Source organism: Zonotrichia leucophrys, chromosome 29 (assembly GCF_028769735.1).
Source record: "Zonotrichia leucophrys gambelii isolate GWCS_2022_RI chromosome 29, RI_Zleu_2.0, whole genome shotgun sequence".
Taxonomy (NCBI): Eukaryota; Metazoa; Chordata; class Aves; order Passeriformes; family Passerellidae; genus Zonotrichia; species Zonotrichia leucophrys.
Window position 1 is genome coordinate 1,769,163 of NC_088198.1, and position 25,036 is coordinate 1,794,198.

Here is a 25,036-nt window from a genome sequence, read left to right on the forward strand (position 1 = left end):
CAGGAAACCCCAAAAGCCACGCTCACAGATGTTTCCTGGTTTCACACCCTCCAGGGCCTGAGTGAGCCCCACTGAGCTGTTCCTGAGGTCCCTGCCACAAAACCCTGTCACACTGGGCTGGGATTTTCCCCTTTCACAGAATCTCAGGCTGGTTTGGGTCAAAAGATCATCTCAGTCCCACTTGAGACACCTTCCACTATCCCAGGTTGCTCCAAGGTTGGCATTGCACACTTCCAGGGATCCAGAGGCACCCCCACCCTCACAGAGAGGAATTTCTTCCCCAAAATCTCCAAAATTTCTTCCCAAAATCTGCAACATTTCACCTAAACCCACTCTTCTGTCAGTGGGAAGCCATTCCCTGTGTCCTGTCCCTCCAAGCCCTTGTCCCCAGCTCTTCTGGAGCCTCTTCAGGCCCTGGAAGAAGCTCTGAGTTCTCCCTGGAGCCTTTTCAGCTCCAGATCTTCTGGAACCTCCTTCTCCAGCTCTTCTGGAGCCTCTTCAGGCACTGGAAGAAGCTCTGAGCTCTCCCTGGAGCCTTTTCAGCTCCAGATCTTCTGGATCCTCCCTCTCCAGCTTTTCTGGAGCCTTTTCAGTGCTGGAAGAAGCTCTGAGTTTTCCCTGGACCCTTATCAGCTCCAGCTCTCCTGAAGCCTCTTCAGGCACTGGAAGAAGCTCTGAGCTCTCCCTGGTGCTTTCTCAGCTCCAGCTTTTCTGGAGCCTCTTCAGGTACAAGAAGAAGCCCTGAACCTTCCCTGGAGCCTTCTCAGCTCCAGATCTTCTGAATCCTCCCTCTCCAGCTTTTCTGGAGCCTCTTCAGGCATTGGAAGAAGCTCCGAGTTTTCCCGGGACCCTTTTAAGCTCCAGATCTTTTGAATCCTCCCTCTCCAGCTCTTCTGGAGCCTCTTCAGGCACTGGAAGAAGCCCTGAACTTTTCCTAGACTCTTTTAAGCTCCAGATCTTTTGAATCCTCTCTCTCCAGCTCTTCTGGAGCCTCTTCAGGCACTGGAAGAAGCTCTGAGCTCTCCCTGGACCCTTTTAAGCTCCAGCTCTTGTAGAGCCGCCATCTCCAGCTCTCCTGGAGCCTTTTCAGGTGCTGGAAGAAGCTCTGAGCTGTCCCTGGACCCTTATCAGCTCCAGCTTTTCTGGAGCCTCTTCAGGTACAAGAAGAAGCCCTGAACCTTCCCTGGAGCCTTCTCAGCTCCAGATCTTCTGTATCCTCTCTCTCCAGCTCTCCTGAAGCTTCTTCAAGCACTGGAAGAAGCCCTGAACTTTCCCTGGACCCTTCTCAGCTCCAGATCTTCTGGAGCCTCTTTAGGCACTGGAAGAAGCTCCAAGTTTTCCCGGGACCCTTTTAAGCTCCAGATCTTTTGAATCCTCCCTCTCCAGCTCTTCTGGAGCCTCTTCAAGCACTGGAAGAAGCCCTGAACTTTCCCTGGAGCCTTCTCACCCCCAGCTCTTCTGGAACCTCCTTCTCCAGCTCTTCTGGAGCCTCTTCAAGCACTGGAAGAAGCTTTGAGCTCTCTCTGGACCCTTTTCAGCTCCAGATCTTCTGGAGCCTCTTCAGGTACTGGAAGAGGCTCTGAGCCTTCCCTGGACCCTTCTCACCCCCATCTCTCCCAGCCTGGCTCCAACCCTGATCTCCTCCTTCCTCTGGGATCCCAGAGCTCCAGGTGGGACAATCCCACCCAAAGATCTCCTTGAAACAATTCCCACATTTCCCACTGGAGCTGCAGCCCCAAATTCTCCCTCCCTCAACTGGATTTACCCCACTCCCAGCGAGGCACTGCAGGGCTGTGGGTTTGGGTTTGGTTTTTTTGTTTTTTTGGGGAAGGAGCTTTGCTGAGCCAGCAAATAACTTTGCTCTGCATGAATCAGTCGCTGTGCAGTCTGCAAACACATCAATTGTGGCCTGACAGGAGGAGGAAGGAAACACACACAAAATCTTCCCTCGGATTAAACCCAGGGATTTCGACAGTCCTCAAACAGCTGCGAGGGGGATGAAGGCACCCAGCAGCTCCTCCAGGCCGAGCAAGGAAAAGGAGAAACCTCCCTGTACCCACAGAGGTTCAAAAAGCTCAGGAAAAAATCAAAACAGCAAAATTTCCCTGAATTTTGGAATCCCTGAGGTGGAAAAACCCTCCAGGATCATCGAGTCCAAGCTGTGACCAATCCCTGAGTGCCACATCCAGATGTTCCTCAGACACCTCCAGGGATGGGCACCCTCCCTAAGAACCCCTCCCAATGCCTGACAACCCTTTCCATGAAGAAATTCCTCCTGAAATGTGCAGATGTGGCACTTGGGGACATGTTTCAGCAATGACTGGCAGCTCTGGGTTAATGGTTGGACTCGAGGGTCTTAGAAGGTTTTTCAACTTTTCAATCTCTGAATTCCAGAATCCCTGAGGTTGGAAAAACCCTCCAGGACCATTGAGTCCATCCCTGAGTGCCACATCCAGATGTTCCTCAGACACCTCCAGGGATGGGCACTCCACCACCTCCCTCTCAATGCCTTCCCATGAAGAAATTCCTCCTGAAACGTGTGGATGTGGCACTTGGGGACACATTTTAGTGACAATCTGGCAGCTCTGGGTTAATGGTTGGACTCGAGGGTCTCAGAGGGCTTTCCAACTTTTCAATCTCTGAATTCCAGAGTCCCTGAGGTTGGAAAAACCCTCCAGGGCCATCAGGGACACAAACAGCTGCGAGGGGGATGAAGCCACCCAGCAGCTCCCCCAGGCCGAGCAAGGAAAAGGAGAAACTTCCCTGTACCCACAGAGGTTCAAAAAGCTCAGGAAAGAATCAAAACAGCAAAATTTCCCTGAATTTTGGAATCCCCTGAGGTGGAAAAACCCTCCAGGATCATCGAGTCCATCCCTGAGTGCCACATCCAGATGTTCCTCAGACACGTCCAGGGATGGGCACTCCACCACCTCCCTCTCAATGCCTTCCCATGAAGAAATTCCTCCTGAAACGTGTGGATGTGGCACTTGGGGACACATTTTAGTGACAATCTGGCAGCTCTGGGTTAATGGTTGGACTCGAGGGTCTCAGAGGGCTTTTCCAACTTTTCAATCTCTGAATTCCAGAGTCCCTGAGGTTGGAAAAACCCTCCAGGATCATCGAGTCCAAGCTGTGACCAATCCCTGAGTGGCACATCCAGATGTTCCTCAGACACCTCCAGGGATGGGCACCCTCCCTAAGAACCCCTCCCAATGCCTGACAACCCTTTCCATGAAGAAATTCCTCCTGAAATGTGCAGATGTGGCACTTGGGGACATGTTTCAGCAATGACTGGCAGCTCTGGGTTAATGGTTGGACTCGAGGGTCTTAGAGGGCTTTCCAACTTTTCAATCTCTGAATTCCAGAGTCCCTGAGGTTGGAAAAACCCTCCAGGGCCATCAGGGACACAAACAGCTGTGAGCGGGATGAAGGCACCCAGCAGCTCCTCCAGGCCGAGCAAGGAAAAGGAGAAACTTCCTGTACCCACAGAGGTTCAACAAGCTCAGGAAAAAATCAAAACAGCAAAATTTCCCTGAATTTTGGAATCCCTGAGGTGGAAAAACCCTCCAGGACCATTGAGTCCATCCCTGAGTGCCACATCCAGATGTTCCTCAGACACCTCCAGGGATGGGCACCCTCCCTAAGAACACCTCCCAATGCCTGACAACCCTTTCCATGAAGAAATTCCAACTCTTTCCATGAAGAAATTCCTCCTGAAATGTGCAGATGTGGCACTTGGGGACACGTTTCAGCAATGACCTGGCAGCTCTGGGTTAATGGTTGGACTCAAGGGTCTCAGAGGACTTCTCCAACTTTAATAATTCCATGATTCCAAGTCTTGGAGAAACTTGAAGCAGCCAGAAACATCATGGATGTGGCACTCGGGGACACAGCTCAGCAATGACCTGGCAGCTCTGGGTTAATGGTTGGACTCAAGGATCTTTAGGGGATTTTCCAACTTAATAATTCCATGATTCCAAGTCTGGGAGAAACCTGAAGCAGCCAGAAACATCATGGATGTGGCACTTGGGGACACATTTTAGTGACAATCTGGCAGCTCTGGGTTAATGGTTGGACTCGAGGGTCTCAGAGGGCTTTTCCAACTTTTCAATCTCTGAATTCCAGAGTCCCTGAGGTTGGAAAAACCCTCCAGGACCATCGAGTCCAAGCTGTGACCAATCCCTGAGTGCCACATCCAGATGTTCCTCAGACACCTCCAGGGATGGCCACCCTCCCTAAGAACCCCTCCCAATGCCTGACAACCCTTTCCATGAAGAAATTCCTCCTGAAATGTGCAGATGTGGCACTTGGGGACACATTTTAGTGACAATCTGGCAGCTCTGGGTTAATGGTTGGACTCGAGGGTCTCAGAGGGCTTTCCAACTTTTCAATCTCTGAATTCCAGAGTCTCTGAGGTTGGAAAAACCCTCCAGGACCATCAGGGACACAAACAGCTGCGAGGGGGATGAAGGCACCCAGCAGCTCCTCCAGGCTGAGCAAGGAAAAGGAGAAACCTCCTGTACCAATAGAAGTTCAACAAGCTCAGGAAAGAATCAAAACAGCAAAATTTCCCTGAATTTTGGAATCCCTGAGGTGGAAAAGTCCTCCAGGACCATTGAGTCCATCCCTGAGTGCCACATCCAGATGTTCCTCAGACACCTCCAGGGATGGGCACCCTCCCTAAGAACACCTCCCAATGCCTGACAACCCTTTCCATGAAGAAATTCCAACTCTTTCCATGAAGAAATTCCTCCTGAAATGTGTGGATGTGGCACTTGGGGACACATTTTGGTGATGACCTGGCAGGGCTGGGTTGATGGGTCTTAAAGGGCTTTTCCAGCCTCAATAATTCCATGATTCCAAGTCTTGGAGAAACTTGAAGCAGCCAGAAACATCATGGATGTGGCACTCGGGGACACAGCTCAGCAATGACCTGGCAGCTCTGGGTTAATGGTTGGACTCGAGGGTCTCAGAGGGCTTTCCAACTTTTCAGTCTCTGAATTCCAGAATCCCTGAGGTGGAAAAACCCTCCAGGATCATCGAGTCCAAGCTGCAACCGATCCCTGAGTGGCACATCCAGATGTTCCTCAGACACCTCCAGGGATGGCCACCCTCCCTAAGAACCCCTCCCAATGCCTGACAACCCTTTCCATGAAGAAATTCCAACCCTTTCCATGAAGAAATTCCTCCTGAAATGCGTGGATGTGGCACTTGGGGACACAGCTCAGCAATGACCTGGCAGCTCTGGGTTAATGGTTGGACTTGAGGGTCTTAGAGGGTTTTCCAACTTTAATAATTCCATGATTCCAAGCCTGGGAGAAATTCCACTTCCATGCTGTTCCTCAAGGGAGCATTTCCAGGAGAGCAGGACATCAGAAGCAGCCAAAAACATCCCTGGGCACGGAGCTCTGACACCAAATCCTTGTTCCCATTCTGCTCAGGAGCATTTTCCCCCTTGGCCCAGCACACGGGACAGAGAATAGAGATGGAGTGTTTAAAGCCAACATCTGACTTTAAATAAAGAATAATAAAGAAATAAAGAGAAATAAAGAGAAATAAAGAATAAATAAAGAAATAAAGAATAAATGAAGAATATTAAAGTCCTATAAACAGCTGGTTCTTGCTTCCCCGGGGTCAACCAGCCTTGAAACAAACGGAAAATATTTAAATAACGAATAATAAATAAGGAATAATAGAGAAATAATGAATAAAAAAATAACGAATAATAAAGAATATTTAAATAATGAATAATAAAGAAATAATGAATAACAAAGAATAAATAACGAATAATAAAAAAATAAAGAATAATAAAGAAATAAAGAATATTAAAGTTCTATAAACAGCTGGTTCTTGCTTCCCCAGGGTCAACCAGCCTTGACACAAAAAAATAATATTTAAATAATGAATAAGAATAATGAATAATAAATAATAATGAATAATAATGAATAATAAAGAAATAACGAATAATAAAGAATAAATAACGAATTATAAAAAAATAAAGAATAATAAAGAAATAAAAAATAAAGAAAGAATATTAAAGTCCTATAAACAGCTGGTTCTTGCTTCCCCAGGGTCAACCAGCCTTGACATAAAAGAATAAAATTTAAATAACGAATAAGAATAACGAATAATAAATAATGAATAATAATGAATAATAATGAATAATAAAGAATAAATAACGAATACTAAAGAATAAATAACAAATAATAAAAAAGAATAATAAAGAAATAAAAAATAAAGAAAGAATATTTAACTCCTATAAACAGCTGGTTCTTGCTTCCCCAGGGTCAACCAGCCTTGACACAAACGAATAATATTTAAATAACGAATAATAAAGAAATAACGAATAATAAAAAATAAATAATGAATTATAAAAAAATAAAGAATAATAAAGAAATAAAGAATAAAGAAAGAATATTCAAGTCCTATAAACAGCTGGTTCTTGCTTCCCCAGGGTCAGCCAGCCTTGACACAAACCATGGAATCCATGGTTCCCGTCCACACCACATCCCACGGAGAGCAGCAAACCTCACGTCCCCTGCTCTGGGCACAAAGGGCAAGCAGGAACTGCGGCCAAATTGCCACCCAGCAAGAAAAGAAGCCTGGGAGGGCTGGGGGGTGGCCCCAAGAGCCCCCCCAGGCGCTCAGGGCACGCGGCCTGGAAGGAAAAACATCTTGGAAAAGTCGCCGAATATTTCGGCTCTGAAACGCCGGCGGAGGCTCGTCAGGAATGCAATCCCCAGGGCTGCTGAAATCCATCGGTTTCCTACTTTCCTTTTTTTTTTTTTATAGGGAATGATCCGTTTGATACATTTACATAATGCCATAATCTGGAGGAATTTCTGTCTCTCTTTTTCCCCCCTCCACAGACATCCTCTCCCTGGGAGAACAAACCCGTCTCTGTGACCGGCCTGGATAAACACTGCTCCTGGGGACAATTTTCCTTAATTAGAAGTATGTTAACAGGACGAGCACAAAGACAAACTCCCGCCCCCGAGGGCGCCGGACGGACGGACGGACGGACACCCAGAGGGTCCCCCCTTTGCTCCCAGGAACAGCCAAGTCCTTGTGCAGGGCAGGAAGGAGGAGAGGCTGCCACCAGCACCACCACAGCCGTCACGTCAGCCTGGTTGCCTCAGCAAAGCAGGCTCAAAAATAAATAAATTCACCCCCCTCCCTTTCTGCTGGGATGTTTCTGTGCGAGGAGGAACCGCTGGGTGGAAGCTGGTGGAGCTGGGCCAGGATGTCTGAGTCGGTGCTGCCATGGAGCCCTGGGGCTGTGCGAGAGCTCACGCCCGACCTGAGCCAGCCAAATGTGCCCCAGGGGTGACACAGCCCCCTCAGAGGGACATCCCAGCCTTGGGGACAGGCTGGAGCACTGCCCTGCTCCAGAGGTCCATGGGCTGGCTGTTCCCCGCTGAAGGGGAACCAAGGGATCACCAGAACATCTCCAGCCCCTCAGTGACACCACCTGCAGCTCCCCAGGGTGAGGACACCCCAAAATTGCCTCCTCTTCAGGCCATGTTCTGCTCCATGGCTGCATCTCCCATGTCCATCTCCAGCTCCTCAGGGGTGACACAGCCCCCTCAGAGGGACATCCCAGCCTTGGGGACAGGATGGAGCAATGCCCTGCTCCCGGGAGCACTGGGACACCCAGTCCATGGGCTGTCTGTGCCTTGGAACACCACTGAAGGGGAACCAAGGGACCACCAGAACATCTCCAGCCCCTCAGTGACACCACCTGCAGCTCCCCAGGGTGAGGACACCCCAAAATTGCCTCGTCTTCTCTATTCTGGTGCAGCACCATGGCTGTATCTGAAGGGGAACCCCGTCCAAGGGATCACCAGAACATCTCCAGCACCTCTCTGACACCATCTCTACTCCCCAAGGTGGTGACAGAGCCCCCTCAGAGGGACATCCCAGCCTTGGGGACAGAATGGAGCACTGCCCTGCTCCAGGGACCACTGGGACACCCAGTCCATGGGCTGTCTGTGCCTTGGAACCCCAGTGCAGCACCACTGAAGGGGAACCAAGGCATCACCAGAACCTCTCCAGTCCCTCTCTGACACCATCTCTGCTCTTCAAAATGGGGACACCCCAAAATTGCCTCGTCTTCTCTATTCTGGTGCAGCACCATGGCTGTATCTGAAGGGGAACCCCGTCCAAGGGATCACCAGAACATCTCCAGCACCTCTCTGACACCATCTCCAGCTCTCCAGGGTAGGGACACCCCAAACTTCCCTCCTCTTCAGGTCATGTTCTGCTCCATGCAGCACCATGGCTGTATCTGAAGGAGAACCATGTCCAAGCAGTCACTGGCACCATCTCCAGCTCCACAGGGTGAGGACACCCCAAAATTGCCTCCTCTTCAGGCCATGTTCTGCTCCATGGCTGCATCTCCCATGTCCATCTCCAGCTCCTCAGGGGTGACACAGCCCCCTCAGAGGGACATGCCAGCCTTGGGGACAGGCTGGAGCACTGCCCTGCTCCAGGAACCACTGGGACACCCAGTCCATGGGCTGTCTGTGCCTTGGAACCCCAGTGAAGGGGAACCAAGGGATCAACCAGAACCTCTCCAGCCCCTCAGTGACACCACCTGCAGCTCCCCAGGGTGAGGACACCCCAAAATTGCCTCGTCTTCTCTATTCTGGTGCAGCACCATGGCTGTATCTGAAGAGGAACCCCGTCCAAGGGATCAGCAGAACATCTCCAGCCCCTCTCTGACACCATCTCTGCTCCCCAAGGTGGTGACACAGCCCCCTCAGAGGGACATCCCAGCCTTGGGGACAGGCTGGAGCAATGCCCTGCTCCAGGGACCACTGGGACACCCAGTCCATGGGCTGTCTGTGCCTTGGAACCCCAGTGCAGCACCACTGAAGGGGAACCAAGGCATCACCAGAACCTCTCCAGTCCCTCTCTGACACCATCTCTGCTCTTCAAAATGGGGACACCCCAAAATTGCCTCCTCTTCTCTATTCTGGTGCAGCACCGTGGCTGTATCTGAAGGGGAACCATGTCCAAGGGATCACCAGAACATCTCCAGCACCTCTCTGACACCATCTCCAGCTCTCCAGGGTAGGGACACCCCAAACTTCCCTCCTCTTCAGGTCATGTTCTGCTCCATGCAGCACCATGGCTGTATCTGAAGGAGAACCATGTCCAAGCAGTCACTGGCACCATCTCCAGCTCCACAGGGTGAAAACACCCCAAAATTGCCTCCTCTTCAGGCCATGTTCTGCTCCATGGCTGCATCTCCCATGTCCAAGCATTCACTGACACCATCTCCAGCTCCTCAGGGGTGACACAGCCCCCTCAGAGGGACATGCCAGCCTTGGGGACAGGCTGGAGCAATGCCCTGCTCCCGGGAGCACTGGGACACCCAGTCCATGGGCTGTCTGTGCCTTGGAACACCACTGAAGGGGAACCAAGGCATCACCAGAACCTCTCCAGCCCCTCAGTGACACCACCTGCAGCTCCCCAGGGTGAGGACACCCCAAAATTGCCTCCTCTTCTCTATTCTGGTGCAGCACCATGGCTGTATCTGAAGAGGAACCATGTTCAAGGGTTCACCAGAACCTCTCCAGCACTTCAGTGACACCATCTCCTGAGTGGCAACACCCCAAAATTGCCTCCTCTTCAGGCTGTGCTCTGCTCCATGCAGCACCATGGCTGTATCTGCAGGGGAACCATGTCCAAGGGATCACCAGAACCTCCCCAACCCCTCTCTGACACAATCTCTGCTCCCCAAAATGGGGACACCCCAAAATTGCCTCCTCTTCAGGCCATGTTCTGCTCCATGGCTGCATCTCCCATGTCCAAGGGATCACCAGAACCTCTCCAGCACTTCAGTGACACCATCTCCTGAGTGGGAACACCCAAAATTGCCTCGTCTTCTCTATTCTGGTGCAGCACCGTGGCTGTATCTGAAGGAGAACCATGTCCAAGTAGTCACTGACATCATCTCCAGCTCCCCAGAGTGGGGACACCCCAAATTTGCCTCCTCTTCAGGCTGTGTCCTGCTCCAGTGCAGCACCATGGCTGCATCTCCCATGTCCAAGGGATCACCAGAACCTCTCCAGCCCCTCTCTGACACCATCTCTGCTCCCCAAAATGGGGACACCCCAAACTTTCCCCTCCTCCCCATGTCCTGGCTCAACCCCACAGCATCCCCGCAGAGCCTGGCTGAGGCACAGGAGGTGGGGAAGAGCAGGAACAGGGAATGGAATGAGCTGTGGAGGGCAGCCAAGGGACTGCTAATTACTCTGCCTTAATGAGCCCATTCCGTGGGCACAAATATTCCACAGAGGCTGAGGGGGAGGCACGGGGGCCCTTGGCTTCCTTCTGGGTGAGAGGAGAGAGACACAGGCTCGATGGGAACCCGGCACCGGGGTGATCTGGGGGGGAGGAGAAAGCAGAAATGGGGCCAGGAAGGGTCCCAAGGGGCTCCTGCAGTGAGGATGGACACACAGACATGTGCTGGGACACACAGACGTGTGCAGGGACACACAGACAGAGGTGTGCTGGGACAGACACGCTCCTGTCCATGTGAAATCAAACCTGGGCACTGATGACTCAGGACATTCGTGTCACCCTTTTGTCCCCAGCAATGTGGGAATGCAGCTCAGCCCTGCCACCACAGCCCGGGGGGGTTTCAGGGGCTCTCAGTCCCTTTGGGGGATTTATTTCTGTTCCCTACAAGGGGAGTCAGAGGTGCTGGGCAGAGCACAGTGGGGTCCTGAGTGTCAGATCTTCGTTAAGAGACTGATTAAAATCACCATCATGCCACACAATGAGCTGGTGTGAGTGCACGGCTCCAGACAGTCCCTGTGTCCTTCATCCCCTGTTCTCCTCATCCTCTGCTCCCTCCAGCTCCTGCTTGCCTTCATCTCCTGCTCCCACCCAATCCCTGCTTTCCCATGTGGTCCCTGCTCTCCTCTATCCCCTTCTCCCACCCATCCCATTCTCTGTTCCCATCCATCCTGGTCCTTGCTGTCCCCTATTCCTTCTCCCCTCCATGTTCTGCTCCCATTTATCCTCTGTTCCCATCTATCCCCTGGTCCCATTTATCCTCTGGTCCCATTTATCTCCTGCTCTCCCCCATCTCCTGCTCTCCCCTATCTCCTGATTTCCCCCATCCCCTCCTCCCCTCCATGTCCTGCTCCCATTTATCCCCTTGTCCCCTTTATCTCCTGCTCTCCCCTATTCCCTGATTTCCCCCATCCCCTGATCTCCCCTATCTCCTACTCCCCTCCATGTTCTGTTCCCATTTTTCCCCTGCTCTCCCCTATCTCCTGATTTCCCCCATTCCCTTCTTCCCTCCATATCCTGCTCCCATTTTTCCCTTGCTCCCATTTATCCTCTGCTCCCATTTATCCCCCTGCTCTCCTCCATATCCTGGTCCCATTTTTCCCTTGCTCCCATTTATCCCCTGGTCCCATTTATCCCCTGCTCTCCCCTGTCCCTTCTCCCCTCCATGTCCTGTTCCCATTTTTCTCCTGCTCTCCCCTCTCCCCTGCTCCATTTATGCCCCATCCCATTTATCCCCTTTCCCATTTATCTCCTAATTCCATTCATCCCTTGCTCCCATTTATCCCCTGATTTGCCCCATCCCCTGCTCTCCCCTATCCCTTCTCCCCACCATATCCTGTTCCTATCTATCCCCTGGTCCCATTTATCTTCTGCTCCCTCCATGTCCTCCCATTTATCTTCTGCTCCCATTTATCCCCTTCTCTCCCCTAACCCCTGCTCCCCTATCCCTTCTCCCCTCCATGTCCTGCTCCCATTTATCCCCTGCCCCATTTATCCCCTTCTCTCCCATCCCCTGCTCTCCCTCATCTCCCACTTCCCTCCCTCACTGCACCAAGAACAGCCACAAACAGTTAAAAAAGAAAAGAAACTCAACAGAAAGGAACCACGAGATGAAGTTACCAATCATCCCCCTCTCCTGCCAAGTGAGTTCACGTCGGAGCCTCTTTCTTGGCCAGGATGAGGCAGCAAGGAAGAAAAATAGCTTTCCATGCAAAGTGGGGGAAGAAATGTACTTGGATTCCTCTGCAGGCCCTGAAATCAATCTGTCCCAGCTCCTCTCCCTGCCTGCTGGCACGGGGACAGCCCATTCCCAGTGACACTGAAATGGAGTCAATGAAAACACCCCCAGAGCTGGGCAGCTCGGGATTGATGCTGCCCAGGAAGGGATTTTAATGCTGGCCAGATTGTTGGTGTTTGGGGTTTAGAACGCGCTCAGGATCAAATGTCCTGATATTTCAAACTCCTTCCCGAGGGTTTGTTTTAGAAAGGAAAACAACAAAGCTTAAATTGAGAAATAATAAATCGTGGCACCTCTGCAGCCTTTCCCCAGCAGCCCTGCAAGGAGCCTGCTGAGGGAAATTCCTGCAGAATTGGTGACTGCTCCTGCTGGGAAGGAGCAGAGCTGGACTGGGAAAGAGCAGAGCTGGGACTGGGAGAACAGAGCTGGACTGGGAGAGCAAAGCTGGGACTGGGAAACCAGTGGGACTGGGAAGGAGCAGTGTTGGACTGGCAGAACCATGCTGAGACTGGAAAGGAGCAGAGCTGGGACTGGGAGAACAGAGATGGGACTGGGAAAGAGCAGTGCTGGACTGGGAAGGAGCAAAGCTGGGACTGGGAAACATTGCTGGGACTGGGAAGGAGCAGTGCTGGACTGGGAGAGGAGTGTTGGACTGGGAAGGAACAGAGCTGGATTGGGAGAACAGTGCTGGGACTGGGAAACCAGTGATGGACTGGGAAAGAGCAGAGTTGGGAGTGGGAGAGCAGTGCTGGATTGGGAAACCAGTGATGAACTGGGAGAACAGAGATGGGACTGGGAAACCAGTGCTGGGACTGGGAAGGAGCAGTGTTGGACTGGCAGAACCATGCTGAGACTGGAAAGGAGCAGAGCTGGGACTGGGAGAACAGAGATGGGACTGGGAAGGAGAAGAGCTGGACTGGGAAACCAGTGCTGGACTGGGAGAACAGAGATGGGACTGGGAAAGCAGTGCTAGGACTGGGAAAGAGCAGAGGTGGGACTGGGAAAGAGCGGGGATGGGACTGGGAGAACAGAGATGGGACTGGGAAGGAGCAGAGCTGGACTGGGAGAACCAAGCTGAGACTGGCAGAGTGGCACTGGGACTGGGGAGGAGCAGTTTTGGGAAAGGACAGCAGTTTGGGACTGGGAAGGAGCAGAGCTGGATTGGGAGGGTGGCACTGGGACTGGGAAGGAGCAGTGCTGGGACTGGGAAGGAGCAGTGTTGGACTGGGAGGTGGCACTGGGACTGGGGAGCAATGCTGGGACTGGGAGGAAGCAGAGCTGGGACTGGGGAGCAATGCTGGGACTGGGAGGGCAAAGATGGGACTGGGAGGGTGGCACTGGGACTGGGGAGGAGCAGTTTTGGGAAAGGACAGCAGTTTGGGACTGGGAAGGAGCAGAGCTGGATTGGGAGGGTGGCACTGGGACTGGGAGGGTGGCACTGGGACTGGGAAGGACCAGCACCAGCACTGGGATGGGGCAGTGCCAGCTCCAGGCACAATCACTGCATTCCCTGGCATCACCAAGCTCAGCTGCTGATCAGACCCTCCCAGTTCTGACCACGCAAAAAAAAACACAGAAAAGGGGAAAAAGAAAAAGGGGGAAAAGAAACTGAAAGAGTGTGAGAAGGGGAGGGGAAGGGCAGGGACAGGGCAGCCACCCCAAGAGCCAGGGACGAGCCCAGAGCTCTCACTCCTGGCACGTGTTCCCCAGTATTTTTCCACAGTGCAAGCAAAGGGCTCCTGCCTTGCCCTGAGTGTCACCCGATCACAGAGCACCGGAGACGGGGATTTAACACCTCTGTCACCACTGCCATGGGGACCCAGAGGTGACAGCACAGCCCTGGCCTGCTGCCAGCTAAAGGTGGCACCCTAAGGACAGTCCTGAGAGGCGTCCCCACCTCCTGGTGTCATTCTCACTAGGGGGACAAAGGTCATGATTCTGATGGAAGGAGCACAACGGGATTTAACACCTCTGTCACCACTGCCATGGGGACCCAGAGGTGACAGCACAGCCCTGGCCTGCTGCCAGCCAAAGGTGGCACCCTAAGGACAGTCCTGAGAGGTGTCCCCACCTCCTGGTGTCACCTCTAGGGGGACAAGGACATGAATCTGATGGAAGGAGGCACAAATCCCTCTGCCAATGCCACCATGGGGACCCAGAGGTGACCAGCACAGCCCTGGCCTGCTGCCAGCCAAAGGTGGCACCCTAAGGACAGTCTAGAGAGGTGTCCCCACCTCCTGGTGTCACCTCTGGGGGGACAAGGACATGAATCTGATGGAAGGAGGCACAAATCCCTCTGTCAATGCCACCACGGGGACCCAGAGGTGACAGCACAGCCCTCGCCTGCTGCAAGCCAAAGGTGGCACCACAAGGACAGTCTAGAGAGGTGTCCCCACCTCCTGGTGTCACCTCTGGGGGAACAGGGACGTGAATCTGATGTTAAATCCCTCAGAGATTTAACACCTCTGTCATCAATACCAGCTTGGGGACCCAGAGGTGACCAGCACAGCCCTGGCCTGCTGCCAGCCAAAGGTGGCACCCTAAGGACAGTCCTGAGAGGTGTCCCCACCTCCTGGTGTCACCTCTGGGGGAACAGGGACATGAATCTGATGGAAGGAAGCACAAACACCCCAGAGATTTAACACCTCTGTCAATGCCACCACGGGGACCCAGAGGTGACCAGCACAGCCCTGGCCTGCTGCCAGCCAAAGGTGGCACCACAAGGACAGTCCTGAGAGGTGTCCCCACCTCCTGGTGTCACCTCTGGGGACATGAATCTCATGGAAGGAAGCACAAATCCCCCAGCACAGCTGCTTCCCTGCCAGGATTGCTCAAGGATGCGATCCCTGTAAAACAACCCCAGGATTGCAGGACAAGGCCAGCAGGATAAGCTTGGAGAGCTGGGGGAGAGCAGAGAGTTCTGGCCATGACACCAAAAGCAGCAGCACAAGATTTTAATTATTATTTTTTAGTGCTCTGTTTGGCTCAGAAATTCCTTGGAAGCCCAAGTGCAAACAAACAAGGACATTGTCTGGGGGGAACACGTGGAGGTTGGAATCTGCTTGAGAAATCCCACGGGATCACAAAGTCCCCGGAGGTCAAGGAGCTGCCACGGAGCACTGAGGGTCCAAGGGGAGCTGTGAGAGGTCCCCAAGTGTCCCCTGCCCCATCCCAGAGGGGTTTAGGGGTTCAGATGAACCCCCCTGTGCCATCCTGGTGCAGCCTGAGCCTCTGTCCTTGAGCCTGCCAGGCATGGAACGCTGCAGGATTGTCACAGGGAGAGGAGGAGAGGGACAGCAGGATGGGAGGAAGGGTAAGACAAGTTCCTCTTGTTGCAATTCAGTGCTGGCAGGAAGGACAAGCCCTTCTCGTGCCTCATTCTCATCAGGGGAGTGAGGACAGAGGGGACACTGAGCACCCAGTGTGGTCCCTGTGGAGATGGGGACAGGCTGGACCCCTCCCCACATCATCCCACCCGTGCTGACCATTGCCACCAAGCCCTGAGGTGACTGATGGTAAAGAAAATGATCCAATTCCAAGTCAAAACAGGAATTTTTGTAACAGAAATGGATGGAAAGCTTCACCAGCCTCTGATTTTTTAGTGTGTCCCTGAAAAAGACCTGGGGGTAGGGAAGCAGCCCCCAGCCCACTCAGACTGATGGTGGAGAGAAATGATCCAATTCCAACTCAAAATGGGAATTTTTGTAACAGAAAATTCCAACACAAAACAGGAATTTTTTTGTAAGAAAAACGGAGGGAAGGATTCACCAGCCTCTGATTTTTTAGTGTGTCCCCAAAAAAAGACCTGAGGGTAGGAAACCAGCCCTGAGGTACCCAGAGCCCCCTCACCCAGCTAATGGTGGAAAAATATGATCCAATTCCAACACGAAACAGGAATTTTTGTAACAGAAAATTCCAACACAAAACAGGAATTTTTGTAAGATAAATGGATGGAAAGCCTCACCAGCCTCTGATTTTTTTAGTGTGTCCCCAAAAAAAGACCTGACCTGAGGGTAGGAAACCAGCCCTGAGGTACCCAGAGCCCCCCAGCCCAAGTGATGATGGAGAAAAATGATCCAATTCCAAGAAGAAGCAGGAATTTTTGTAAGAGAAATGGAAGGAAAGCTTCACCAGCCTCTGATTTTTAGAAAAAGGACCTGGGGGTAGGGAAGCAGCCAGCTCAGATCAAGTGAGAAAATCAGTGCCTGTGACAAATACCCACGGGCAGCGAGGTGGGAGCCGAGGGGGAGGCGCTGCAGGAAGCCCTGAGGAGAGCAAAAAGCAAAAAGCTTCGGGAGTGTAAAGACCGAGGGGAACAATGAAGCTCTGAGGACACCGGGTCGTGCCAAGGGCTGTGAACAGCCCTCATTTAACACATCTCCCGTGGCACAAGTGACAGAAATCGCTGCAGGACGGGGAGGCAGGGGAGCCTCGGCCCAGGGTCTCCCCCTGCTGCTCCCCAGCCCCTCAGCATCAATCTCCCCCCATCAGAGGGGTTTGGAGCTCAAACCCCATTAGCAGCAGGCACCAGGGAGGTCCCCGCTCCTGCTGGGAGCAGATAATGCCATAAAGAAGGAAATCAAGAGGGAAAGCACTAATTGGATTCGCAGCGTCCTGCAGGAGAGTGACATTATCTCCTCATCCCCACACCAGTGGCACTGGGGGGAATTCACTCCTCACTTCCTTTGTGATGAACCAGAGGCGCCTAAAGAGACCCCCTAAATTCCAGGAACACCTCAAAATCCCAGGGACACCCCCTAAAATCCCAAGGAAACCCCTAAAATCCCAAGGAAAACCCAAAATCCCAGGAGGGAAGCAGGAAGCTGAGCCCTGTCCTGCTCAACTCCACGTTATCTACGGCCCGGGGAGAGCAAAGGGTGAGGCCTCACCCTAAAAATACACCCAGCCCTAAAAATACACAGGGTGAGCTGAAATTAACTGTGCACACACACCCTGGGCAGCAGCCACAGCCTGCCCTGCCCTGCCACACACAGAGCCCGGACCCCCAGGACCCCAGAACCCGGCTCAGGACCCCCAGAAACCCAGGACCCCCAGGACTCCTAGACCCCAGGACTGTAGGACCCCAGGGCCCACAGGATCATCCAGAACCCAGCCCCAGGCCCTCAGGACTCAGGACACCCAGGATCCAAGATCCCAGAAACCCCAGAACCCCTGGTCCTCAGGACCCCAACAGGACTCTCAGGATCCACCCAGGACTCCTGGGACCTCCAGGACCCTGAGAACCCCAGGGCCCACAGGATCATCAGAACACTCAGTCTCCCAGGACCCCAGAACCTCCAGAACACCAGGATCCTCAGGACTTCCCAGATCTCCAGAACCCCCAGAACCCCAGGACCTCAGACCCCCAGGATCTCAGGACCACAGAACCTCCAGGACTCCGAACCTCGAGGATCCCCAGGACCTCCAGAACCCCCAGGACCCCCAGGACTCCTGGGACTCCCAGGACCCTCATCATCCCCAGGATTCCCAGAGCCCCCAGGATCCCCAGGACCCCCAGGAACCGATCTCCAGGATCCCCAGAACCCCAGTCAGACCCCCAGGACCCTCAGATCCCGGACCCCAGGACCCCATGATCCCAAGATCCCAGACCCCCAGGATCCCCAGGATCCCCAGAATCCAGATCCTCAGGACCCCAAGACCCCCAGAATCTCAGGACCCCCAGATTTCAGGATCCTAGGACTCCAGGACCCCCCAGGACCCCCAGAACTCCTGGGACCTCCAGAACCTCAAGGGCCCCTGGGACTCTCAGAACCCTCAGGATCCCCAAAACCCACCCAGGACCCACCTCAGGACCCTCAGAGCCCTCAAGATCCCCAGGATCCTCAGGATCCAAAAGATCCTCAGGACCCCCAGAACCCCCAGTTTCCCCTGGGACCCCCAGGATCCCCAGGACCCCCAGAACTCCCAGGACCCCCAGGATCCCAGCTCAAACCCCACTGCCCTCAGCAGAGAATCCCTCTCAGCTCTGAGATGCACCCAGGACCTTCACTCCTTTGCAGAAATCTGTCGAACCCAATTTGCTGGATGAGCCAGTGGGTGGGGTAAGGGGATTCTTCTGACCCCTGGAAGCCTCCTCATTTTCAGGAGGCAAAAGATACATCAGGGGGATGATATCAGGCAAGCAGAGACCCATTGCAAGCTCCAGATCCCTCAATTCCACCCCAAATGATTTGGGCAAAGGATAAAAGCAGTGACAGCAATGGTGTCCCACATCCCAGCTGTGGCACTCACTGCTCTGTGCATGCATGGAAGGTGCTGGAAGCCCACAGAGACCCCTCAGAGAGCACCAAAACCCCAACCAGTCACTCTCCCTCCCATCCTGACCAGCAAACCCAAACTGGACACGGAGCTGTGACCACACTAATTCTGGTCACAAAGCCACCAGCAGAAGGAAATGCCACCAGCCACTCACACCACGACTCAGTGGCACCCACAGAGGCACCTCTGGGCTGGGAGTTTGCTCTTGGTCACTTTTTGGGGTGGGATTTGGTTGTTTTTATGGGGTGGGACCAAAGGAAGCAAGAGCTGCCATCCCAAAACTCGCTCCACTCCTCCCTTTATAATTTCTCCTCATATCTGCACACCAAGAAATTACTAAATTATTACAAATAATAAAAAAGGAAAGGGAATGACCTGTGGGAAGTTCCTTCCCAGTTCCACCCACCATGGCCAGGGAATTGGGGATGGGGGAGCAGAACAGCGAACGGACACTCACGGTGCAGGCTCAGGGAGATGTTGATGGACCTTTCCTCCACAAAGCCCTTCAGGTTGGGGATCTTGGCACACTTGAGGATGGTCTGGGAGGCGCTGTCACCCACGTGGACCCAGCAGACCGTGTCCTCCACGTAGTTGAAGTCCATGGCCGTGGTCTGCTTGGCGCTGGTGGGGGTGATGTTGGGCACGGGGGCCCCGCTCAGGTACGTGGCCAGGATGTTCTGGGAGTTGGCAATGAGCAGCACAGGAGGGCGATCCACGGGCTCTGGGGGCAAGGAGGGGACAGCAGGGTCAGGGCACAGCTCAATCCTGTGGATGTAACCCCAGGGAAGAGCCCAGTGTGGAGAATTCAGAGGGCTGTGGTGTGCAGAGCTGCCCTGAAGCACCACCTGAAGTTCTCCCTGCTGAGGTTCTCACCGTTCTTGGCTTTGCAGGATCTGTTGTCTGGCTGCAGGAGATAGCCCTCGACACAGCTGCACGTGTAGGAGCCCTCTGTGTTGGTGCATGTCTGGCTGCAGGTCCCATACACGGTGCATTCATCAAAGTCTGGGAGAGACAGGAAAAAAAAACAAGGTTTGGATCAGGAAAAAACCCAAGGTTTTGACCAGAAAAAAACCCTCCTTTGCTACTTGAAGAGGAAATGAAGCTCCATGGTTTCTCCAAGGTGGAGCTGGAGAGGAGGGAGTGATGCCTGAGCCAAAGGGACCCTCACAGCAGCCTGCCAGGGAATCCCATCCCATGGATCCCACTCCATAAATCCCATAAATCCCACCCCATCCCATCCTATCTCATGGATCCCATCCCATCAATCCCATTCCATGGATCCCATCCCATCCCATGGAGCCCATCCCATCAATCCCATCCCATCCCATCCCATCCCCTCCCATCCCATCCCATGGATCCCATCCCATCAATCCAATCCCACAAATCCCATCCCATAAATCCTATCCCATCCCATCAGTCCCATAAATCCCACCCCATCCCATAAATTCTATCTCATCAATCCCATAAATCCCATCAATCCCATAAATCCCCTAAATCCTATCCCATCCCATCAATCCCATCAATCCCATCCCATAAATCCTATCCCATCCCATCAGTCCCATATATCCCACCCCATCCCATAAATTCTATTTCAATCCCCTAAATCCTATCCCAAATCCTATCCCCTAAATCAATCCTATCCCAAATCCTATCCCCTAAATCAATCCCCTAAATCCTATCCCATCCCATCACTCCCATCCCATAAATCCTATCTCATCCCATCCATCCCATCCCATCCCATCCATCCCATCCCATCCCATCCCATCCCATCCCATCCCATCCCATCCCATCCCATCCCATCCCATCAATCCCATCCCACCTGCCCCAAGCTGCCCCCAGCTCTCCCCATCCCCTTTCCCACCCAGCCCAGCCCCACCTCTGCAGCTCCTCCTGTCCTCAGCCAGCTGGAAGGAGTGGTTGCAGTAGCACACGGGGCCGGACAGCGTTGGGGCACAGTGGTGCTGGCAGCCCAGGGCTGAGCAGTTGGCCAGTTGTTCTACAGGGATGGAAGAGAGAGGATTTCACCCAGGATGGACACCACGATCAAGGGTTGGGTGAGCAGGATCATCAGAGCCCATCAGGAACACCCAACTCCATCAGGAACACCTGACCCCATCAGGAACACCCAACTCCATCAGGATCACAGGACCCAATCAGGAACACCTAACAGGGAGCAGGGGTTGGGGTGACAATTTGGGGTCATGGCTCAGGGTCACAGCTTGGGGTGATGGCTTGGGGTGACAGCTCAAGGTGACAGCTCAGGGTGATCACTTGGGGTGATGGCTTGGGGTGATGTCTCGGGGTGACAGCTCAAGGTGATTGTTTGGGGTGACAGCTCGAGGTGACAGCTCAAGGTGATCACTTGGGGTGACAGCTTGGGGTGATGGCTTGGGGTCATGTTTCGGGGTGACAGCTCGAGGTGACAGCTTGAGGTGACAGCTTGGGGTGATTGCTTGGGGTGACAGCTCGATATGATTGCTTGGGATGACAGCTCAAGGTGACAGCTCAAGGTGATCACTTGGGGTGACAGCTTGAGGTGACAGCTTGAGGTGACACTTGGGGTGATGGCTTGCAGTGATGGCTTGGGGTGACAACTCAGGGTGACAGCTTGAGGTGACAGCTCAAGGTGATAGCTCAGGGTGATGGCTTGGGGTAACAGCTTGGGATGATGGCTTGGAGTGATGTCTCAGGATGACAGCTCAGGGTGACAGCTTGGGGTGATGGCTCGAGGTCATGTTTTGGGGTGACAGCTCGAGGTGATCGCTTGGGGTCACAGCCTGAGGTGACAGCTCAGGGTGACAGCTTGGGGTGACGCTTGGGGTGATGTCTCAGGATGACAGCTCAAAGGGATCACTTGGGGTGACAGGTCAAGGTGACAGCTTGGGGTGATTACTTGGGGTCACAGCTCGAGGTGACAGCTCACCTGCCCACACCTGGGGCAGTGGCAGGCTGGGACTCGCAAGCAGCTGCCAGGAAATGCAGGAAATGCAGGAAATGCAGGAAATGCCTCCCTGGGGTGGCACCAGCCGCGGGCAGGGGGGCACTCAGCACCCAGCTCAAGCCCCACCGAGGGCTGGCAGCCCCAGCGTGCCCAAACCTGCGAGCACCAGGTGCCCAAAGCCCTGAGCAGCTGCCCCAGCACGGCTCACGTGGCTCACACAAATCAGATCCCACTTCAGCAACGAGAGCTCTCACTGAAATAGTCGTTCTCAGCTCAAGCACAGCTGCAGGAGCTGCTCCCATGGGATCCAGGCACTGGAAAGGAGCTGGGTCCCCACAGGAGCAGCCCTTTGGGGTCAGGGGTCTTGGTGGAGCAGCACAGGAGCTCCCCAGGGCAGGAACAGAAGGGTTGGGGAGCACAGAGGCTCTGGAACACAAGGTCAGGCCAGGACACACATTGCTGAGCGATTAATCTGCACAGCAGCACGCTGGTTTAGGGAGTTTTCCAGCAGGATTAGCCACGGGGACAGGCCAGGAGCAGGGGACAAAGCTCCTGGAAATTAGGGAAAAAAACCCCACAGTGGTATCTCTTATCTGGACCAGAACCCCAGGGCTGGAGCTTTTAAGCCCAGGAGACAATGCAGCTATTTCATGGCTGCAGGCTCAGGAATGATGGGCATTCACTTCCAAGCGGCTCTGGATAATCTCTGGATCTGTGGCTGGGCTGAGCTGAGCGTGGTGGGGTTGAAATTCAACAGGAGAAAACAGGAACCTCATCACTCCTGTTCTGTTGGGGCAGCCCCCCATTCCTGGGACACCCAAACCTCGGCTTCTGGTTGGGTTAGGGTGAGATTTGGGGTTCTCTCACAGCACTCATTTGAGAAAAATAGATTTTCATGGGTGCGCAGGTATTGCATCAGCATCAAACCATGACAGATTGTGCTGAACTGAGTGTTTTGGAGCTCACATTTAAGAGGAGAAAGCAGGAACCTCATCACTCTTACCCTGTTGGGGCAGCCCCCCATTCCTGGGACCCCCAAACCTCTGTTCCTGCTTGGGTTAGGGTTCGGGTTATCTCACAGCACTCATTTGAGAAAAAATATATTTTCATGGGTACATTGGTATTGCACCAGCATCAAACCATGACAGACTGTGCTGAGCTGAGTGTGGTGGGGCTCACACTCAAGAGGAAAAAAACAGGAACCTCATCCCAAAACAGGAACTCCTGCCCTGTTGGGGAGCACCCCATGGGGCAGCCCCCCTTTTCCTGGGACCCTCAAACCTCTGTTTCTGGTCACATCTGACATCACTCATTTGAGAAAAAATATATTTTTATGGCTGCATTGCTATTGAGCCAGCATCAAACCATGACAGACTGTGCTGTGCTGAGTGTGGTGGGGCAAACACTCAAGAGGAGAAAACAGGAACCTCATCCCAAAACAGGAACTCCCACCCTGTTGGGGAGTACCCCATGGGGCAGCCCCCCTTTTCCTGGGATTGTTGGACCCCCAAACATGGTCACATCTCACAGCAGTCATTTGAGAAAATAGATTTTCATGGGTGCACTGGTATTGAGACAGCATCAAACCGTGACAGCTGAATGTGGTGGGGCTCACATTTAAGAGGAGAAAACAGGAACCTCATCAATCCTCCCTCATTGGGGCAGCCCCCATTTCCTGGGACCCCCAAACCTCTGTTTGTGGTCACATCTCACAGCCCTCATTTGAGAAAAATGTATTTTCATGGATGCATTGCTATTGAGCCAGCATCAAACCATGACAGACTGTGCTGAGCTGAGTGTGGTGGGGCTCACACTCCAAAGGAGAAAACAGGAACCTCATCCCAAAACAGGAACTCCCACCCTGTTGGGGAGTAGCTCAGGGGTTAGCCCCCCTTTCATGGGACCTTGTTACCCCCAAACCTGGTCACATCTCACAGCCCTCATTTGAGAAAAATATAATTTTATGGCTGCATTGCTATTGAGCCAGCATCAAACCATGACAGCTGAGTGTGGTGGGGCTCACATTTAAGAGGAGAAAACAGGAACCTCATCCCAAAACAGGACTCTCATCCCAAAACTCCTCCCCTGTTATGGGGTACCCCACTTTCCTGGGCCCCCCAAACCTACCCCTGCAGTGCGGGCCCTCGTCGGAGCCGTCGAAGCAGTCGTGGAGGCCGTTGCAGAGTTTGCTCATGTGGATGCACAGCTCCGTGCCCAGGCAGTTGTGCTCGTTGGGTTGGCACCGTGACACTTTGCTCTGGGGACCTGCAGGGCACCAAAGGGCACAGGGGTCAGCACAGGGATTGTGGCTCCCTGGGTGCCAACGCTCTCCTTGTTCCAAGACTGTGGCACGTGGGGGCCCCTCCGAGCCCAGCACAAGGAGATTTAATCTTCATTATTAACTGGAAAAATTACAAAGAAGGGCAGGTTTTATTTTTAAGCTCCTCTGAAAAGAAGCAAGGCATGGAGACAAACAACAAACACACCACAAATCCATGAATGGCCTGAAAGCCCAGGAAAAGCTCCTGCAATGTCCAAGCTGGAGGTGGCTGCAGGGGAGACAACGAGCCCTGCAAATCCTGACCCCTCTCCCTGCCCCAAATCCACATTTCAGGGCTGAACACCAGAGCTGCCACCACATCTCTGCCCAGCCAAAACACTGAAATCCCATTTTCCAGGGGCTGCTTGTGCCTCCTCACCCTCCCCTCAGCAGGGCTGGCAGAAATAGCTCTGTGGATCCCCCCGGGCCCCCAAAAGCAGTGAGAAGAGGGGATCCACAGAGTTATTTTGGTGCTATTTCCACAGCACACAACGTGTCCAGGCACGGTCCCATTTTAGCCCAGTCACCTTCACCAGGAGCTCCAAGAGCAGAGTTTGCCCTAAATAAGCTGCAGCTCTCCTTGGAGAGGAGTGTGACATCACACACAGAGCTCTGTGTGCTGGTTCATCCTCACATCACATCTCTGAGGGACACTGGGGGTGATCCCTGGGCTAAAGGAGGGGAGAAAAGCCCTTGGAAGCACAGGGGGCTGTGGGAAAGCCCAAAGTTTGTGACACTTTCCCCCCCAAACTGAGCAGGATCCTCAATCCATCCCAGCCAGAACTTCCCTCTGTCCATCCCGGGCAGTGACACCAATTCCAGCTCAAGGGATGAATGAAAAATGGGAATTTAACAATTTAACAGGTTCTAGATGCCAGATCTCTCCTCTGAGTCTCAAACACAGCCCAGGGTACATCCTCATCCCACACCTCTGAGGGACACTGGGTGTGATCCCACCATGATCCCTGGGCTAAAGGAGGGGATAAAAGCCCTTGGAAGCACAGGGGGCTGTGGGAAGGGAACCACAAAACCCAGGATTTGTGATCCCTTCCCCCCCAAACTGAGCAGGATCCTCAATCCATCCCAGCCAGAACTTCCCTCTGTCCATCCTGAGCAGTGACACCAATTCCAGCTCAAGGGATGAATGAAAAATGGGAATTTAACAGGTTCTAGATGCCAGATCTCTCCTCTGAGTCTCAAACACAGCCCAGGGTACATCCTCATCCCACACCTCTGAGGGACACTGGGTGTGATCCCACCATCATCCATCTATCCCTGGGCTAAAGGAGGGGATAAAAGCCCTTGGAAGCACAGGGGGCTGTGGGAAGGGAACCACAAAACCCAGGATTTGTGATCCCTTCCCCCCCAAACTGAGCAGGATCCTCAATCCAACCCAGCCTCTGTCCATCCTGAGCAGTGACACCAATTCCAGCTCAAGAGATGCCTGGAA

General features: G+C 53.3%; 1 protein-coding gene across 4 annotated transcripts in view; it reads right to left on the reverse strand.

The window, feature by feature from the left end:
- LRP1 (LDL receptor related protein 1) overlaps nucleotides 1-25,036 on the reverse strand; it is a 142,524-nt gene that overhangs the window by 85,016 nt on the left and 32,472 nt on the right. For all 4 annotated transcript variants that reach the window (XM_064734737.1, XM_064734735.1, XM_064734736.1 and 1 more), the window contains exons 3-6: nucleotides 23,394-23,531; nucleotides 20,202-20,321; nucleotides 19,199-19,327; nucleotides 18,783-19,046 (exon numbers count right to left, since the gene is read on the reverse strand). In XM_064734737.1, coding sequence (XP_064590807.1) covers nucleotides 18,783-19,046; nucleotides 19,199-19,327; nucleotides 20,202-20,321; nucleotides 23,394-23,531 — 651 coding nt within the window. The remainder of the gene's footprint in view (nucleotides 1-18,782; nucleotides 19,047-19,198; nucleotides 19,328-20,201; nucleotides 20,322-23,393; nucleotides 23,532-25,036) is intronic.